Source organism: Orbicella franksi, chromosome 3, assembly GCF_964199315.1.
Source record: "Orbicella franksi chromosome 3, jaOrbFran1.1, whole genome shotgun sequence".
In the NCBI taxonomy this organism is placed as follows: Eukaryota; Metazoa; Cnidaria; class Anthozoa; order Scleractinia; family Merulinidae; genus Orbicella; species Orbicella franksi.
The window spans coordinates 13,010,988-13,032,175 of NC_138147.1; the positions used below are offsets into that span (position 1 = coordinate 13,010,988).

The 21,188-nt window shown below is 40.0% G+C and overlaps 1 protein-coding gene and 1 pseudogene across 2 annotated transcripts; both read right to left on the reverse strand.

Moving 5' to 3' along the window:
- Positions 1-1,391: 1,391 nt before the first annotated feature.
- On the reverse strand, positions 1,392-3,248 carry LOC145482324 (uncharacterized; annotated as a pseudogene).
- LOC145481338 (uncharacterized) lies at positions 2,761-18,547 on the reverse strand. Of its 2 annotated transcripts, none has more exons than XM_081459811.1 (4): positions 17,474-18,547; positions 6,591-6,658; positions 6,108-6,347; positions 2,761-5,574 (listed from the first exon to the last, which is right to left on the reverse strand). In XM_081459811.1, exons 1-4 carry the CDS (start codon positions 17,851-17,853, stop codon positions 5,012-5,014), a joined length of 1,251 nt encoding a protein of 416 aa, XP_081315937.1. In that variant the 5' UTR covers positions 17,854-18,547; the 3' UTR covers positions 2,761-5,011. The 2 variants fall into 2 exon arrangements, with proteins under 2 accessions (XP_081315937.1, XP_081315938.1); XM_081459812.1 differs by lacking the exon at positions 17,474-18,547 and adding an exon at positions 9,368-12,099.
- Positions 18,548-21,188: the final 2,641 nt, after the last annotated feature.

Sequence of the window (21,188 nt, forward strand, 5' to 3'; positions counted from 1 at the left end):
GAAGCAGCGTTTCTATAACATAACTTTATTCCATTCACAAAATTTTAGAAAGTTATCGTTAAACACTACGTTGGATCACTTCGCCAAACGTATGAAGTTTGAACTACTTGCAAACTTTTCGTAGAGTCTTTCGTCTTGTTACTCCGCGGATTTTTTTGTCCGGTGCTGAGTCTGTGCTTTCATTCTTTCAGTCGCTGTGATTGGTTTGTCGCGTCATCTCATGAATTTGATGAGAATAAGCAACTTGATCACGAAAGTACAATAAATTTTCCTCTCATTGACAGACTTTTTCCATAGTTATTTCCTAAAAGCAATAGAATACTCGAGACATGTAGAAAACACTCGCCTGCGGCTCGTGTTTTCTACATTTCCCTCGTGTTCTCAAATGCCCGTCGTGTTTTATCACAGTGTAATACACGGCTCAGGCTTCTTTATGTCAGTGTTAAATAAAACACTCGTGTCTATATAATCATGATCGATGCTAGTCCATCATATGCAGCTTATTTGCCGCTGCAGACACGTAAACAGTAGCGTCCATTTGGTGAGAAAATATATAAACAATAGCCTTCATTTGGAGCGAAAATATGCTCGGATATTTGTAGGCGGACATTATCTGTTCCGATAAGCGAACAGTTTTCCGAGAGCGTAGCTCGAGGAAAACTGTGAGCTTTGCGGAAAAGATAATGTCCGCGGACAAATATCAGAACATATTTCCAAAGTCAAATGGAGGCTATTGTGTTTATTATCTTTCAAATATTTTACACCGCGCAGGCAATTTTGAAAATTGGGGAATATTCTCGGATATTCCCCAGCTAAAACTGGGGAATATTCGGTCACGTGACGCGTTTAGACCAGTCGCTAGCGAGCGAAAATATTTGATGGATTATAAACTGAGATAACTAACTTTAGGCATTAAATCTCAACCTCATAAACTCGACACCAATCTCGTACCTCGTGTCTTCGTTCCTTACTGGGCATACTGGCTTGACAGGGAAACGAAGACGCTGGGTACGAGGGGTGCCTCGACTCCAATATCTAATCATGCCTGACATTGAGAAGAAATTATTTGCTGCCAGGAGTCCGGCTGGATGAAGTTTAAAATACTTTAGCTAACTCCTGATTTAAACTATATACCGTTAGAAAATGCATGTGATTTTTGACGCTTAAGTGACAACTTAATCAGCCACAAATTAACATTCAGACGGCAAGATGGAGAGGTTTGCAGAGAGTCATGAGAAGTTTATGAACTATTTAATTGGCGGGAGACTTAGATCATTATTGATTGATTAAGTTTTTGTTTAAACAACTTGTATAAATGATTGTTAAACGTTGTAGTTTATATTTAATCGGAACACTCTCCTTGGAGCTGCTGCATAAGATGAGAGATAAAGGATGGCTTTTTTGGTAGTTTTTCGCAGATTCTTAGAACCAATAGTTGTAATTTGTGAAGATACAGATTTTTTTATTAGCGTATATTTACATCAGTTAGAGCGGTCTTCAATTGAGTGTCGAAAGTAATCAGACAATTGCTTGGTTTTGGTTTTACTATATACGGTTTGAGATTGGCCAGTTGAGTAGTCTAATTAGTAAGTCATTACCTTGGTTTTGGTTTTACTACGGTTTGAAATTGGCTGAGTAGTCTAATTGGGAAGTAATTCTTGGGTTTCATCCACGTGACCAATAGCTTAGCAACGCTTACTATCCGCCATCTTGGTGTCCTTCAAGCGTAAACAAACCGTATCCAAAGAAGAGTTCATCTGAGAAAGAAGGGATGGTTCACGCGTTGTTGTTGGCTGTTCGAGCAAAGTTGGAAAGGATAAAGGCTTAGGGTTTTTTTTTGTATATCTAAGATTATTACAACTCAAGGGGAAGAACAGGAGGAACTCACTACTAGGAGGAGAAACGAGTGGATTTCTGCGGTGAGTCGCGGCGACGCTACAAACCTGAGAGTGCTAGAGAGTGAACGAGTTTGTAGCAAACACTTCGCTCTGAAACTACTGGAACAGAGCGGCTTTGGTCGATAAATTGGTAAGGAAAAGGATCGATTAAACCTAAAGCTACTGCTTTAATTTTGCACTGGATGAGTTTGACATAAAGCTGACCCATTTCCTCTTTCGAAGGCGCCGATGAGCGCTGCATGTGCTAAGTCGCTGATGCGCCGGCCGATGCAGTCCCAGAACTAGAAGCTGCGGTACGGTTCGAGGCTTGCGGCTGTTGTAGATCCCCAATTTTCTGGTCGAGCTTTTCTTTGAGCTTGTTAGCTGATGAAAAATCGATGCCCTTAGCCCTCGCATACGGCACTTCATTGACAAATGTCGGCAAAATCCATGAGCATTTTACCAGTGTGCAAGCGAGCTTACCATGAATTCGTGTAGCTGCCTCTAAATAAAATGAAACACTCGCGATATGTGAGCATGACTCAGCCAGTCCAGCTTTGCGTCCCAAGCAATGGGCTGAAAAAATAGTCCCATCGTTTTCAGAAATGACCCAAATGTTCACTAAAGGATCATTCATACGCTGTGAATGCCGCGCCGAACACTTGCTCTCACGACATACTTGTTGGCGATTACTTTGCCTACAACTGACATTACAAATCCCGACACCATTTGATTAAACGCCTCCAGACTCTTGAACGCCTTGAACTGCTTGTTGGTGTAGAAGCTGGTCTCAAGAACGAGGTAACTCAGCAAGTCTAAGACTTCCACAGGAGGTAAGCATTCTGGACTGAACTGCTCGGCTGGTATGCTTGCGGGGTCAACCCTGATGACCGAGATCTCTTGCGAATATCTTTCCCTTACTCGACTCGCTAAGCTTTTGGCATAGTCTGAGAGCACTGGGATACCTTAAGATGAATGCCCGGCACTTTTAGCGTTTTTTTCGAAATAACAGAGCGATAATAGAGAAACTTCACTGTACGTAGAAATGGCCTATTATTAGCATAAATTTGACACCCGAGGGACACCAACATGGCGGACACTGATTTGAGCAAAGCTTGTGACGTCACGTGAAACCCAAGAATTGGTTTGGTTTGATTTTAAAACACCCGCCCAAATATGAACCTGCTCATGATCAGTCGCAGGTAGTATGACAGCTTCATGAGTTTATTTTGTTACCACAAAAGCGAATTATTTTATACAAATAGTTTATTATACAAATCTTCAATCTGGCATAACATCTATACCGAGAAAATGAGCTTTAAGGTTTTCATTTGGGCGGATTGAACAACAACAATAATAATATGTACCCATGCAATATGTTGGCTTAACTTGCTGCAGAAAAATTTTACTATCTTAATTTAGATTAATTTAAACCAAACCAGTCAGTCAGTCAATCAAACCAGTCAATCAGTCAGTCGCATTTTCTTCCACCCAGGACGAGTTACTTAAGCTCCGGTATCCGGCCCTCAAAATGATAACTGTTTATGGCACTGTTTTATTTCGCAGAAAATAATCAGCCTCTTGGTATGTTTCCCACGATTTGGACTAGTGGATTTATCTCAAAGTAAAAATAGATACCCCTATTATTCACCGACAGTGAGGTGAATAACTGAAAACTAACCAGAAATATGTGGCTGTTGTCGTAAAAAATCATAATTGTCTACAATGTGGATAATCGGTTATCAAACAAAATAAAAGTTTCCTTTTCAAGTAGACCTGATAACATAGCAACCCGACCCAAGCTCTCGAACACTTTACATTCAAGTTTTACAGCGTTTAAAACTCAAAGATATCAATACAACGCCACTTCCGCTTTTGTGGCCTCGGCGCCTGCGCGAGATTTGAGTGAAAATGTGCAAGACTTTGTCTAGAAACGATGTCAAAAGAGCAGAGGTATTCTAAATTGCAGTGTGTAAAAATCAGTATTAAGTTCTTTAAGCTTAAGTAGTATACTAAGCCTAACTTTAACTGCACGTTCTTGGCCCTCCCTTGTAACTGAAGGATTCCAGAAAATGGAGATGTTTATAAGTGACAGTTTTTTGGCGGGAACTAGGCGCCTAATACGTTTGACGCTGACCCCGAAGTCTGATAAGTGAATGACGCAGCGCATGACCTGTAAATAAGTAGTTTTATATAAATGAAAGTCCAGTCCATTATAAAGGTAGGAAAAATAAATAACTCGGAGGAAAACCCTCACAACACCTACAAATTCTTTCATATAGCTCAGTATATGCGAGTTTGTTTTAACTGTTATAAGCATATCCGTGGCTTGGCATTTGAAATTACCTGCCTTAAGTACTTGGTATTTTGATTTATTACTGAGTTGTTAGAGTAGACTTTCATCGTCTTTCAAAGTATTTACGTCTTTGTTGTGCTGATTTATTATTCACGATGAAGTGTTCTCTATACAAGGATGATTAATTCTCGCATGAAGATTGCAATCGTGCTCTCGATACGCGACTGCCTTGTAAGCTCTAGTTACAACATCTAGTTAAAATATCGTTCGCTTCTGACGATAATTAGACACAGCTGTCTCTTATGGGTCACCTTGACAAAATGTCGGCGAGTAACCAAGGAGGAACGAGTGCATGGCGACTGCATTCGCAGGACTATTAAAATCACTGAAAAACTAAAATAAATTTCAAATAGCTCAGCATTATTGTGAGGGTTGGTTACAAATATAAGATAATCTAGCTAAAAATTATTTTGATTCAAAACTCAAGGTCTAATGGAATATAGATTCTTCTTTTCCTCTTACCAATGTTCTTTTTGTGTATGTTTTTAACAGCCGGTAAAACCTGTTTACCGCGACAAAAAATAACAATTTTTGCTGGTCGTCTTTACGTGGGGATGTACGTTCATCAAGTCAGATTGACGTTCTGTGAAAACACCCGTATGTCGTCCATAGAACTCTTGAAACTGACGGTATAGTACACAAAGGACAATCGCGTCCTCTTTATCGATGACTCTAACACCTTCCACTTGCTCTCTCTTTCTCTCGCTACTCGAAGTGTCGACGCAATTTCACAACAATGTTGTGGTTCTAATTGCTATGTAAAACGGCACGTTTTCGTTCAAATTGAACAGACGACACACGTTACAGCCTTCGCTTTGTCATTTAAACTATCTAAGTTTTGAGGGCACGATGGTTCGTCGCACTTATAAGCAACATGTTGCAGGAATGGGCCTCGACTACGAGTGGAATTGCTCCCTGGTATGCCGTCCGCATCGGCGCCCACGCATATGTGCTGCGACCTCGAATTTCCGTGCTGACCGGTCATTAAATATCCGTAATATTCCCTCCACATACCGGGATGACACATGTTCCGTCCCGGTGTGACCAGCGTGGCAGAGTATTTCTCATGCCGACACACAGCGCACGGGACCTGGTGATAGTCGAGAACTCTGAACATGCGCGGATCGTTTTTCTTCAATCTCTCGCAGACCTCTCCCCACTGTTTGCACTGTTCAGGTCCAATCGCTGTGAAAATAGTCATGTTTGGCCCGTATTTAACAGGCGATAAGTGAAGTCCGCTAGTCACGTTTTTGTTATCCGTATATTCAAAGCGGTCGGGAACACACAGATAATCTGAGCCAACGGCGGGATTGGAGCGGGAATGCAAAGACGCCACTCTGCCTAAATGAAATGAAGAAATAACAAAATAACTTAAAGATATTCCATGGTATACCACGAGAGGGCGTTGAATAACTAATTTTTACCATGCCATAGAAAATACAGCGGTCAGCACAATCAATGCGACATACGCGCGGCGTATGACAGAAAGGCTGTATGTAATACCATCGAATACACAACGGCTTTTTTGTGTTCTGATTGGCTGTATATATGTTCTACACTGTATGGCATGGTATAGATGGGTGTCTACTTTTGGTCGCTCCTACCGTCCCTCTGAATGTCGAGATACAAAGTCTCTTACCAAGTTGAACATTGAAAGAGGGATGGAGAGAGAGGCCCAACAATTATTGCCAGGACTGTAAAATCTCTTTACAAGACAAATCAGCCTAAAAACCGATAAATCAAATGAAGAAGAACTCGACTGGAATATCGCACTATGACGCCATGTTAATTTTGCTTTGTTTCGATAAGAGCCTGAAATGAGATTTACGGGGTGTTTTCCATGAGCAGGCGCTATAAACAAATGTCAAACTCACCTGAATAAACAGTTTTTACTATTTCATCTTCACCTGTTGAACACTTTGAGCTTCCCCAGTACGTATACACAGTGCTTCTGCTTCGCTTTGTAGTCCTGGAACTTGTTTGACTCGAGATTTGGGAATTAGCTGTACCGCCCGTTTGCTTTGATCCCCTGCTTTTCGTTGGTTTTTCCGTCGGTTTACTTGTGGAACTCGTTCTGTCCTCTTTTTGCCTGTTCTTTAAATATCCTGTTTTCCCTGTTTCAAAATAAAATCACTTGTGTCAGCAAACAAGTGCGTGCGCAGAATATTTTTTATGGAGTTTCTGCAGAATACCCTGAATATGCAGATAAGCATTTCAATGGGGAGTGTTCTGCGGTAAGATACACCCGGACATCCACTTTGACCACTTTATGACGTCATTTCTATATGATCGATGTGTGTGAGTACAAATGCGGTTAGTTTGTTCAGTGTCTCCATACCCGAGGAATATAGACTTACCTCCTGTGCCGCCGGAACACGGCTTTCCCCTGCCATCAGTCCCGTTATCTGACATAACACATTGAATTCTAAAAGAAATACAAGAGCGACAAGTCAAGTTATCAATTGACTACAACACGACTGGCGACCGACGCCACAAACTGTCGGTTGATTAAGATGTGATCGTTAGTGAGTTAAGTGACTGTTTCGAGCACTGACTTGGGTCATTATGTGGTGTCCCTAGTTAAGCCACTTTATTTTCATCCGGCGGCCCTCGCTTCACAACGACATGTGTAATTGTTAGACCAGACTGACAAAACACAAGGAGGTAACGTCCGATATCCAATATTCCAAGGCGGTCGCTTAGTGCTTCAGAAGCCAAAAGTTACACACTGGCCTTTCAGACACAAGGCTCCAAAAATAAATTAACATTTATGATCTCATTAAACATTTCCTTTCCGTATTTCCATATACAGTCGAACCTACTCTTACGGACTCTCCTACAGTAGGGCAACCTTTATATCACGGACAGTTCACTCGATCCCAGAACAACCAAACTCGCAATCGCCTGCGAATAATGTTGTCACGCGCGTTACGTGGATGCCTTCGTGGAGGAAGAAATGCGTGTAAAGTCGTTTGGACTGTCCTGGGGAGCAAAATCATCGTCAAAGGATTGGCTGTTTCTAGACTCTCCTGGGATTTCTGAAGTCGCAAATGATCTAAAATTAACTCAGGATGGATTACCTTAGAGCAAAGTCTAGATGGTGGGTCTTACTCTTCATTTTCTCTTGTTTTCACTTCATGCTTTTGTCAAATTAACTATTCAATTGAACTGACATTTTTTTTTTTTTTCACCTATTAACAATTTCCCCAACAAATGAATAACTCTGGGATTATGGTTGAGTTGCCCATCCCAGACACTTCACGAAATTAAATGGCATATCTAAAGAGCAGAGCTTAGAGATCAGAATTAATTATAACAAAAGTAGAACTTGAAGTGCCTGTTTAGAAGGTTAAGTCGGGTTCGTATTTTGTCTTTAGACTAAATAAAATAAGATGATTTCTAAGTGTTTAATATTTCAGTTCCCCTTGGTCAAAATTATCATTGCTCCTTATTTTTACCAGAAAAGTAATTCTTAACCTTAGAAATCTATTAGAAGAGATCTGTTTCTCATGTTTTCCCCCCTACCGCCTTGTACTAGACACGGCGAAAAATTGTATTTCCTGTTTTGACGAAAACCTGGCCGTTCTTCTTACATTTTCGAAAAAGTTTTAGTTCTTTCTGGGTTGCGTTTTTCTTTTCTTTTTCTTTGAAAGCACGAACGCGCTACTTAGTTGCAAAGTCGTTAGCAAAAGTTAAGTTATTCAAGCCATGTTGCTTTGTAAACATACTTCTGAAGCATTAACGATAGTCTTAATGCGACTTCGATACTCCATCTAAATTCCATCCGGCGACAAATTGCGAAATAAAAAGATGAAGTCAACAAAACAACTTTGTTCTATAACCCCGCAGAAATAATATGTAACATTTTCAGCGTCGGAAATGATCTCGTACGCACTCTGAAAGAAATCAATAATTTAAATTACAAACGAGTCACTTAGTTACGAGATTTTGAGTAATTTGGAAGTTTTAGGTTGTTAGAAACACCTGCCTGAACATGGTCTATTTGCTCAATGAGCTGTGTGTTGCGAATAATAACTAAACACAATAAAAGGTCGTGATTAATTGCAGTACATGTTTACCGTGATTTTGGTTTCTTTCATGGCCCCAGAACAGAAACTGACGAATTTTAGGAGGAGCTAAAAGGTTTAATTAAAAATGATAGGTTTTAAGAATAAAGAAAAAAATATCTTAAGACTCTTAAGACTTTTTCTCCATTTCTTGATATCTTCCTATGAGGGAGAGCTAAAAGAGATTTGGACGGAGAATTAAATAACAGAAAACCACAAGTCTGTTTTTGACGCCTCGCAATCTAGAATCTCTTGTTCCTTTCATAGATTTCAGTTTACAATTAGATGTGTTTGGGAAATCACATAAAACGACTGATGAAGTCATAAAACTTTCATTAATAGACAGGTAGTAGAGAGAAACGGTAACCGCATAGGAGTCCTTTAGCGCGTTCGAAAAATATAAAAAAAGTCGCCAGAGCGCCTGGATTTGTAAGAGGTGTTTATAAAGCAAGTCCTTCGCTGAGCTATTAACTCACAAAATGGCTTCAAATCCCGCTGAGGCTGCCGTAAAACAACTCGGTCGATTGGTATATTTGAACGAAGATCATACAACTCTTAAACACAACCACAAAACCTCGACTCGTGAATAAAACCTCCCTAAGCTCGTTTTCGCAGGTGTTTTCTATATAAAACATGATTAATCCAATGACTTTTAGCAAATGCAACAAGGGAACAAATTAATACTTTAGTTAATCCGAAGTGCGAAATGGCACGAAAATGATTTTTTATTGGAAAGGCCTAACCGTAGTGCTATGTAAATGCTTCGAACGCCCCCCTGTGAGAAATAACTTTCACCAATAAACGGACTTCATTGCGCTATATTACGAGTAAAAATGCCGTCTCATTTTTACTTATTTAGACGTAGCAAAAAGCGCTCTAACTCATCTTCAGAATGTACTAAGTTTTGTTGTGTCATGATTCTCAAAAAGTTTGCTTTTTGATGTAATGCTTAAGACCGTGCTCAATACAAGGGGTTATTTTAAAACAAATACAAAGAATTGCTCTCTCTTCTAAACTTTTCATCCTGCAAAAACTGGCAGCATTTATTTGGCACATCTAAGCCTTACCTTGTTTCCAATTCGACAATATTCTTGCGTAAAGATTCGACCATAGTTTCTAGCTCTACGACTTTGCTCTTGATGTTTTCCAATTCCGCGCTGGTTTTGCCTTGGAGAGACGCAAAAACTACAATGACAACGACCGCAACAAAGCCAATAGCACTCCGCACTATCCAGGGATTTTTTATGTTTGTGCAACTCGACTGCATGTGCTTTGGTTTCGGAACTTTTGCTTGATGATACACGTAAGGCCTTTTTGGTGGTTTTGGACTGCTGTGAACGAGTATGGGCATTTTTACAGTGCAATTGGAAGATGTCGTCCCTGAATTAGTCGACATCTCCTTGGTGAAGGGAGCCTTTAACTTCGATTCTTCCGTCTTCATCTTAATCTTTGTTGTAACTCACTCAATCACATCCTGTAGGGTCTGTAAACGCCGCGTTGCCGGTCAACATGATTCATTCCGCGCCAGCCACATTCGTGGTTAGCGAAGAGCGGAACATTTTACAGCCAGGCTCGTAGGCTGAGCGTAAATGGACAGAAAAGCTGTCTAAGAAAGATCGATTTCGATGATAAAAGATCCAATTGTAAGCCACATTAGTACTGTCCTTGGCAAATGAAGATTGCAAGTCACGCTTGTGTTTCCACACACACCTGCTTTTAATAAACTTTTCCGGCGAATCAAGTGATGTTTCGAAATGATCACGCATGGGATTGTTAAATAAACGCCTGTAGCGAGAAGCCGACCTTTCAACGGAGCGTTTCATGCGAAAGGGTCCATTAAACGTTGCTTGTGGTATGCTGTTTGTGTACGCAAGTCTCAATAAGCAGCTAAATCGGTAAACAAATGATATGAAGTTGTTAAAGTTTCTGTTTTCAAATCAAAATAAACTCGTATATAGTGAGAGACGGCAGAATTAAAAGAACCTGCCAGATGTTGTTGATGGAAAGTTTAAAATTTGAGGACGAGCGATTATTAAAACCAAATTCAAACTTGTATAGTTGTAATAATGTTAAATGCACGGGTCATACCACGTGACATGCCCAATAGAATTTTAAAAAAATGTTAACGGCTTAAAAAAAATTGTGAATGAACATCCTCTTTCTTTTCATCAATCAAAAAGGAATTTCTTAGTTTTTTTTTTTTTTTTTGATATCTTCAGCTTATCGTTTGGATTTTTATCATAGAAAACAACTAATCGTGATAAGATCGGGTTATTTTGTTTTGAAATATATCTCACTTCCGAAAAGTTTCAGCAAAACTCTTCAGGACGTGCACAGGAAACCATTTTCTAAAATTCTCCCACGAAGTACGTAGAAAAAAGAAAAGAAAAATATATTCCCTTCGAGTTATATAGATGTGAATCCTTTTTCATGAATTCTGTCGGTACACTATGCACAATCAAGTTTGCTTTGCGGTCTCAGACGCGGTCTAAATATAATAAATCAACGCAGGTTTTTTTCGAGATGTGGTCGCTTATTTCTCCGTTTTTAGCGGGTGGTATTGCAAACAAGCTACATTTAACAACCGTAAGATGCTAGATTGAAACGAGAACGGGCCTTGAGCTGCAGCCTCGGTCTGAATAAGAGGTGCTGAGAGGAACGTGACCGAACTAACTATGTGTCAATGTAGAGTTAATAGGCTACCACTGGTGTAAACTCGGTAATTGTAAGGCTTTTAATCACCTTTAGCTAAGAAAGAGTAATTGGAAATTGTCGTCTTTTAAAAGAAAGTAGGGTCAAAAGAGAGTGCCGCTAATAGCACAAAACAGTCAGCTGGTTCTCTCAAGTAGACGTTTTAATTGGTTTCCGCCTTCGGTCTTTTCATCTATTATGGAAAAGATAGCAAACAATTACTACTTGCATGGCTCACTAAACAGTATTTAATCCCTTGGTTTAATGAAAATCGTCTGAAATTGGGTAAATTTATATTGCAGTTTTCAGATGAAATAATAAAACAAAATAACAAAATCGCTGATTTGCCTGAAGACGGGAAACAATTAACACTAATGCGAGATTCTGAGAACCACAATATCTGATTCTTATGTATATATGAAAAAAGTACTTAAATGTGGCGAATTTACCGCGCTGTTTTCGTAGCAAAGACCACTGACTTGTCAATAATGTGGTCCCGCGGAGCCTAAAGTTTTTTTGTTTTTTCTAATACACAAAATACCAATCAGAAACTACAGAAAACTGAATCTGAGCCGACTTCTTTCATGCGTATGTGGCATATGTTCTCCGAAAAATGCACTTCCTTGACGTCCTTTACAAATCTTCTTTTAATAAAGACTTGGGTAGCTAAAACACTTTTAGTGACGACATTCTTAGAATAAAATTAGAACTGTATTGACTGATAGTGTGTCTACCAAAAGTTATTTAGGAAACATCTCATCGCCCATTCAAACTGTGGGAAGATTATTCATTCAATAGCAAACTGGGCCGTAAATCCTCGAATTAGCGCCCAGAGAAGACGGGGGGGGGCGCTTATTGGAGGGGGGGGCTTATTTAAATTTTTCCCGAATCGTGGCCTGACATGATCATTTTTCAATACATCATCTGCACGTAAATTGTGCTGTGGTGTGCTCAGCACAAGCACAAGCTGTTTATCGACATAAAAAGCTGATCCTAAAGTTTAAATCGCGGCACCATTAGAAATCTACGGGGTCACAAATTAAACAATGTAAAAATCTAATACTACACGACGAAAACTATACATCCTTTGCTGTCCACAAAATAGGGGGGGTGGGGGGCGCTTATTCGAAGGGGGGGGTAGGACGCTTATTTTAAATTTTGGCAGGAGCCATAATCGGGGACGGAGACCGTACGTCTTGGGATCCGCGCGCACCTATGATATGGGACAATTTTTCTATTTTTAGAACAAATTGTGCCGTCCTGACGTCATATATCCGCGCGGATCCACGCACGTGTCGGAGGCTCTCGCGTGGATGCTGTCACGTTGTGTGATCAAATGGTGAGGGTTGCGAGATTCTCTTGCAGATGTTCCACAGCGATGGCAGGGAAAAAGGCAGGGAATAAGAACCAGGGCTCTTATATGTAGTTTTATGCTCTGAGCTAATGGAAAAGGTGAGTTTTTCAGGGTCGCAAACAGACTTCAATTTCGCGCTGTGAATGAATAATATCTGCTCGCGCTAGTTGTGCGCGGAAGCTTTTACGTTTGTTCTGTAAAGAAACGTTATGTAAGAAAACTCTTTACTCTGGTATCGAGTTAATTTGTGAGTTTCCCAAACAATACTTAATCATGACCAAGCCCTGTTTTTGATAGTTTCTCATTGTTTGGCGAGTTCGCAAAAGTTTTTGAAAGGAAATTCTGACGCGTACAGATAGTGTCATCGTAATTTTGCCGATTACTTCACAGACGGCCCAGACGTTGTATACGATTAATACGTGACATTATGCTGTTGGCGATTGCGTTACAATTTTAGCCGTTTATAAGACAATGTATGAGAATGCTTCGAAAATTACTCTAAATGCTACGTGTAGAAAATAATTTGAATAAAATGGCTTACCTTATGTTTGCATTGCGTTGTTTTGATGTCTCTGGGTTCCTGGAGGTGGTTTAGAGCCATTTAGGCGAGTTTTACTTTCTGGCGGTTTGCTTTCCCTAAAGAGAAACGAAAGGCGGGCGACCCACCGGCCCGACGGCCCGCACTCAAAGCTGCGTTAATTCCACAAAAATGGCCTAATCTCATCAAAATTGCTTCATGCAGCCGTCGATAACTCTTCTTCCCATTCGCTTTCTCCCAAGGTTTCAAAGTTTATCTTAACCGCCCGAGAATCGCTGGTTTTCCAGCTCTTGCTTTCCATTTCTGCTCCATTTCGATCCGTAACCGATTATCTTGGCCACAGGATTTGAATTTCCAGCTTAACGACCTCGCCATCGTGACAAAGTCGCCTCCAACCGTCGAGAGGCACGGGGCATTGGTCAGTTACTCGTTGCCATCTCTCGCTGCTGTTGACAGTGCTTTTAGGCGCTAACGTCAGCTGAACATTGTTTGCTCCTTGTATTTTTGGAGTTAACAGTGCTTTCAGGCGCTAATTTCAGTTATACACCGCGGCACGGTGCAGTTTGCATGATCAAAAAATACCCCGTGCCTCTCGACGGTTGGAGGCGACTTTGTCACGATGGCGAGGTCGTTAAGCTGGAAATTCAAATCCTGTGGCCAAGATAATCGGTTACGGATCGAAATGGAGCCGAAATGGAAAGCAAGAGCTGGAAAACCAGCGATTCTCGGGCGGTTAAGATAAACTTTGAAACCTTGGGAGAAAGCGAATGGGAAGAAGAGTTATCGACGGCTGCCATGAGACAATTTTGACGAGATTAGACCATTTTTGTGGAATTTACACAGCTTTGAGTGCGGGCCGTCGGGCCAGTGAGTCGCCCGCCTTTCGTTTCTCTTTAGGGAAAGCAAACCGCCAGAGAATAAAACTCGCCTAAATGGCTCTAAACCACCTCCAGGAACCCAGAGACATCAAAACAACGCAATGCAAACATAAGGTAAGCCATTTTATTCAAATTATTTTCTACACGTAGCATTTAGAGTAATTTTCGAAGCATTCTCATACATTGTCTTATAAACGGCTAAAATTGTAACGCAATCGCCAACAGCATAATGTCACGTATTAATCGTATACAACGTCTGGGCCGCCTGTGATCATTTCTGCTGTATTCACTTATTTTCAGCTTAGCTTTTAATATGTTCTCAAACATTTATCAACCTTAAACATATTTAAAAACTAGAGATATTATATGAGTTCGATGTACGTTTTCACACGAAAGTGGGGAAGTCCAATTTGTCAGGTTTTACTGACTGTACAAAACACGCATCGGCGGGCGCTCTTATTCATCGACAACAGACAATTTATTGGATTTTTACACAAACAAAACTGAACAGCATCTACAGACATAAACTTAATTGTCACTTATTGGACCTTGATAAAACATCAAGCGTTGCTTACAATTCAGGCGAAACTCAAACTTACAACTAGTTTTTTTTTACTTTTCGAGACTCTGGGGAAATCCTCGCATGCGTGTGGCAAGAGGAGGGAAATTTTGAAGTCCTGAAACGCTGCTATATCCAAAAATATCCAACTAGTTTTTTGCTGTGTTTTTGAAAAGCTGTTAATCTTCAACATATGTGAAACTTAGAGTGGAGTAATGTGGAGCTCTTGGAAAAGAAGAAGCGGAACACAACTCGGTCAGTGATATAAAGCGGCACATAACTAAATTCAACACTGTCTTACTTCACTCAAAGTGGAGCAGCTTACGACGAAAATTCTGAAGTAAAATTCCAACAGCCGTGAACGTATTGAGTTGTGGGCCTAAAGTATCAAACGTTTCGGGAATTTCGGACGCCATTTCGAAATTCCCCGCGCTACATCCGCAAAAATCCTCGCAGCATGTACGCGCGTGTGCCGCACGGGATGGCGCAATTTGTTCTAAAAATAGAAAAATTGTCCTACATCATAGGGACAGCCCCAATACTAGAGATGGCGCGCGCTTACGGTCTCCGTCCCCGATTATGGCTCCTGATATTGGCCGATAGGAGGGGCACTTATTCGAAGGGGCGCTTATTCGAGGGGGAGGGGGGGTGGGGGGGGGGGCTAATTCGAGGATTTACGGTACTCTAGTTTGCCCAGCTTCCCTTATGTTCCGCTTGGTCAATTACAAGAATGAAAGGGTTTGCACATATTTTTTCGAATTTTTATTGACTTAGCCAAAACTATTATTAGAAATGAGACAACCCATTCGCGCATGAGCTATATCATCCAAATTTGTGGAACAAGTTCAACCTTCGGGTCTTGATTTCGACACGAATTCTCACTACATCACTCCAAACAATCCCAAGCACTTATTTATGAGAGTTTAAATCAAATCGTAAGGCAATTTATCATTGCTATTTAATTCATAAATTCTTATATGACCTGTGTATATCCTTTCTCATTTCGAAAATCAACAAGATATTGATAATTCCAGAAGTTCAGTAAAAAGCCTGTAGACGAAAAACGTGGGGAATTATTTTTTTAAAACTCCACAGAGCACCTTAAGTGTAATTTTTGGTACCATCTCACACTGCTAAATCCAAACCAACAAACGGAACTTAGCAACTGAACTTGCAAAGTTAACTTTAAAAGCGCTGTACGTATACTATATATATTTTTTTCAAAACACACATTCAATATTGACCATTCAGTGAACCAGTCTGAGGCTAACAAGTACGTTTGGTCTCAATCGAGTGAGAAGAATATTGATCATACAGACCCACTGCAGTGATGACCAGTAAGAATACATGTAGATATACTGTTATTATTTGTGCTCTCCCTGGATACCTTGAGTTTCGAGAAACAATCTCAATACGGTTATTTTGCAATCTGAGGAAGTTTCAACATTACCATACCCGATGGAGGTGCTTTAAAAAAAAACCCAGGCGAACAAACAAACAAACAAATAAACAAACAAACAAACAAACAAAAACAACGCAAGCAAAACGAAAACTGCACAACCCCGTTGTTTCCGGCTAATCTTGAAAATTGCCCATCATAGTCATTTTTTTTTTCTTTGTTCAAGAGAAGATAATTATCTTGATCGTCTCTTGGATTGGTTCATTAGTCGTACTTCCTGCACGGGTGATCCTCGGCCTTAACAAGCTACTTCCGTGGGTTAGAAAGTAACTATGATTATTGTAAAATGGAATGAAATATGCCACAGTACGCGTGTGTACTGGCCTCTGTCCACATATAATAATAATAATCTTAATTAAAAATATAACAAAACGTCGAAGACTTTTTTTTTTAACCAGCCTTTCTGCCAAATGTGGCTTTGCAGATGTTACAGCATAAAACATATTCGTGAAATGTGAAATTGTCTTTTAGTGTAGGTGTGTTTGCTTCATGCAATGGTGTTAAAAATAAAATCCCGGAAATTGCTGCGACTGTTACAACGAACGCAATTCCATGTAAAAGAGTAATTTCGAAACTGAACAACAAACTAGAAATTAAACGTGACAAATAAGATGAGAGGAGATATGCTCGAGATAAAATCAATTGTGGTTTGAATTGGATAGTGGATTTATTTTAAATGAGTTCTCTCAACACCGGTTCGTTTTTACGGAATTAGCCCTTCGCAAACTTTCCGGTGGTCTAACGAGCATTAAAACAGAGTCCGATTATCTTCTCGGGCAGCTAAAAGATTACTCTACAAATCGAAGCAAAGGCGTAATTCTTTGTGGTCAAAAAAACTCCTTCTTCTAAGGAGGTAAATATTTTGAGTATAAATTGAACTGCTTGCATAGTCAATTCCATCAATATAGATACAAACACTCTGTCATTTCCCGCCAAGTAATTCGAACGCAATACGAAATACCACGTGTGTTTAATACTCCCAAGAACGGCTTAAAAGACTGAACATTGTTTGTTCACCTTGCAGACATATCATGGACAACTGAAGTAATCCATTTTACTTCTATTTGTATCACCCCTTATTAAACAAGGTTAAGTTTGTTTATCATTGTAAACCAGACAGCGGTCGTTCAACAACAAGCTCGCTTTGGAACTCGGAGATAAAATGGAAACTTGTCTAGTTCGTGTTCATTTTGCTCCCCGGCAACGATCGTATGCTTGTGGAAAATAAAAACTGAGGGAAAAACAACTTGGAATTCCAAGCACATGAGGGTGTTCTTCAGCTTATGTGTGGCAGATGTTAAAATTCTTGTTCGCGCCATGTGTTAGAGAAAGCACATTGCAACATACGAACGTCAACAAGCCGATCTGAGGCCGAAAATACCGTAATCAAAAGGCACTGCTATGACTAAGGGTAATCATCTTTGAACCTTGCATGTAAGCACAGAGAACGTGCTCAAAGGTCCTCGAAAGTAAACTTCATTCTTTGAGCTAGTAATCAAAATCGACTTAATCACCAGGCATTTAACAGAGATTTATTTTACCCCCCTCGCTTTGATCCGTATGCAGTGAGTGCATTTGCCTTCAACACCGTGTCAGCATCGTCGATGTTTACGAGAACGAAAGACAACAACTACGTCGTAATTAGATGAATTAACTAAAGGACTGATTCAAACAAACATTACAATACGTCATACCTCCGCTCTAAATATTTCAAGTACCGCTTTAGCTGCCGCATCTCCTGACGAATGGAAGAACCACTCTGCCGCTTCGCTCTGCTGTGAGCAATCGGCTTCACACCCAACTCGGCAAGAAGAAAATCCAGAGTGCTCTCAACCTTGATCATTGACAATTCCATATCCGCAATGCGTTGGCTGGTCTGTTGAATTTCGCGCAAAATATTTGCAACATTCACCGACCCCTCTCTGTTTACGAGAATTTGAACTTGACAAACAGCATACAACACGAAAAGTGCGAAGATCAAGAGTTTGGTGGAATGGCAGTTACGACACGAACCTTTTTCCAGCGCTCCGTTGTCCTGAAGAGATCCCGAAGTCATTCCTGAAATCCTGAGCATGGTAAAGATTTCATCTCCACTTCGACGTTGTTTGATGTTTAAAACCACTTAACCAAAGTCTCGCAGATTTCAAACGCAAATCCTAGGTGAGATTCTCTTAATTGAGTGAGCCGCTCGACCGCGTTTTCCTGTCGATGCGCATACTGGTAATGCGGCGATTTGATGTCTTTACACTGTTCACTTAAAGTTTACTTGTGGAAGTTGTTCAACAGTTCAGATGTTTCAACTCCTTTCGACGACGTTCGTAAATAAAGTGTTTTCAAGGTCAGGAATTCAACACCGGGCAGAGTGATTGATTTGTAGTGTGTGTTTCTACTGTAAGTAGTAACCGGAGTCCACTTTCATCTGACGTGATCTATCGTCACCAACCCGTTAACATCCATGTGTTATAAATTCACGTTGCGTTGTTTATATTTCGTAACACTTTCCCTCGTGTCCCACTTCACAACTACTATATCAATGCAGCATACAAATTATCTCGAGTGGCTTCTATACATTTCTCAGTTTTAAATTACATCACCTGGGAATTTTTTGTCTCAGTCAAGGCACTGTTCCCTTGTCGTTGTCAGTTATGTTGTGTGCCTGATTTGTACTGTGATACGGTAGTTACATAGAAGATTTTGGATATTTTTAAGATGTAAGATAAGAACTCTGAGCTAAAAGCAAGGGCATTGATAACCCAAAGAATATTAATTATTTGTGCTATTTTTACAATAACTGACAAACGACACAATTCGACACAGTTTCTTGTGTAATGTTCTGCAATTATAACTCTGTGACAAGATTAAGTTTTCCACGTCAGTTCAAATCCGCATTGATAAGTCACACGAAAATATAATTTTGCATTGAAAACTCTCAGTTGCGAAGTAACACAAAGTAGCGATTCCCGAAGGAAGATTTTATCGTGCTTTATACCTCCGTAATTGATCTCGAGCTAAGAAAAAAAAAAAAAAAACCGTGCTGTCCGCGAGATAATACTTCGTGTTTCACGGAATTAATGACCGCCAATCCATATTGTGTCTAATTATTGGAATATTTTTAAAATGCACCGCCAAATAAAGCGGATGTTTTTAGCAGATCAAATAAGACAGTGAATAAGATAACTGCGAAATGCCGACCACCGCTTCGACCTTTGATCAGCTTTTCCACTGAATTCCATTCCAGGCCCCTTGGTTAATTACATAAAGCAGACCGTAGAACACTTGAGATTTATTGTGTGACGATGAATTGGTACAGTAGTGTGTTCATAGACATGGCCCATTTGTATAGTGGCATTGATTTTGTTTGAATCTCTATGAGGTCACACAATATCACTTTGCTTTCTTTGAGCTTGGAAACTGCAGACTATTAATTTATAACAAGGCCTGAAATTTATATATCTCAGCTGAGTAACAAATGAAAGAAAGTGTGACGCTGTAAGACTTCTTGTACTATTCCAAATGGTACCCGTCCCAACAAGAAACGGCTTTGTATCAATTTATCGCCGGGGTCTGGCGGCTTCGAGGAAAAATAATTCAAAACAATGAATGTCCACTCGAAGACAATCAGGGAGAATCCTCTTTTCGTGTTTAGCCCCTTGACCCTCTCACGTGGGTAGATTTGCTGGATACAACAGTTGTAAACCGTAACGTATTAACGACTTTTGGTGCTGGCTAGCATTTCCACTGGTCATTGGTTTTCGATGATTTGTGAGGTCATCGAAATTTCCAGCCTAAGTTGAAATCCATTTGTGACTTACTAAACGCATTCCAGATCAACAATCTAAGAGAAATTATGGGCCAACCTGTACGATCTTTCATGACTTATGGGAATGAAACATGTCACGAGCAATTGTTTGGCCCAAGCGAAACTGTGAAATTACAAAATTTAAGGAACGAAGTATACTGGTCTGTGTCAAATCAAGGTGGAGTAAAATTGTATCAGGGCTGGAACAGAAAAACTTCCTGCTTTATTTGGTGTAGCACTACAATTCAATTTAGCTTCTGTAAGAAGGCGTTCCGAGAACAAACAGTAAGATAAGATATGAATCCAGAGGTTGTGCTAAATCCAAGGTCATAGTTTGATAAAACCAATTGGGTGATTAAATTATTACGCTTAATTTAGTGGGTAGCTAAAAACACAATGGATTTTATTATTTGTGCATGTTTTGGGTAGGTGTGCTTAAGAACTTGTTAGCTTTTGCTGAGATTTAGCGATGACACTCTTAAGAAAAGGGGTAGGCCCTTTGCTGTTATATAGGAATTCTCTCAGGCTTCTTCGTTTTAATCTACTCCAGCTACATATCCGTGTTAACTCCTGATTCAACAGTAACATGCAGCTTGCTACATTACCAGAATTATGGATGGAGGCAGGGTGGTCATACGCTTTTTGAGTAATGTTGAAGCTCATGAGATTTGATCCCCAAACAGCAGAAAGTGCAGAGGTTTGCAACAAGTAGAATTCTGTGTCGCATCGATTTCTATACCGAAAAGCTCGGTTCATTTTTCCTTATAATCAACTTACCTACGCAAAACGATTAGAGTCCAGAAGGAGAAGAGGGGTGAAAGCGATGACGTCATCTCTCAGCTGGGGTTGTTGTCAGTTAATCGTTTGGCCGTTTGTCAAATATCACATTCCAAAGGTAACGAGAACAGATTTAATTTCCCATTAATAAAGAGCCGGTAAAAATTTTAGCCGTTTGTCAGTTAATCCCACTAGTGATTATGCAATTGCCGTTTTAAAAGCGGAATGGCTATTACACCGAACTTACTTTTACCAGTATCCTGAAATGATCTCTGATTAAAACATACTTAGGATCTTCAACACATCGAGGCAAATCTCACACAGTTTTGACCAAGATGAAGCCTGTAAAACCTGTAAAACCAGAAACATCCAGTCACGGTCGTATAACGGAAGAAATAACTGCAAACAATTGGTCTTTTCAAGCACGTGAAGAAATTCGGTGTAAGCGGCTATTCCATGTTTAAAAGGTCAAGTACTTATCAACCTTTTCTAGAAGATTAAACAGATGTGCTTGACACATATACAAGTACGTGGTGGTTATAACATAGGTTAAAAAAAACCAAGACCTTTCAGTAACGTTCTAGATAACCTGACCATTTCCTTTGCACGCTTTCCTTCAACCAGTTACTATGAGTAATTTGCACATAAAGCAACAAGATGACGTCATAATATATAAGAATGTCATGTAGTACATATATATATGGCTTTCTTCTTAGTTGCACTCTTCTTCACGCTTAAAGTGCGTCAAAATTTTAGACTTGCTTTTAAGTCCAAAGCAGTTCGTATTGTGTACTTAGAAGAGAAGACACAAAACATGCCCGACAACAGGGCAT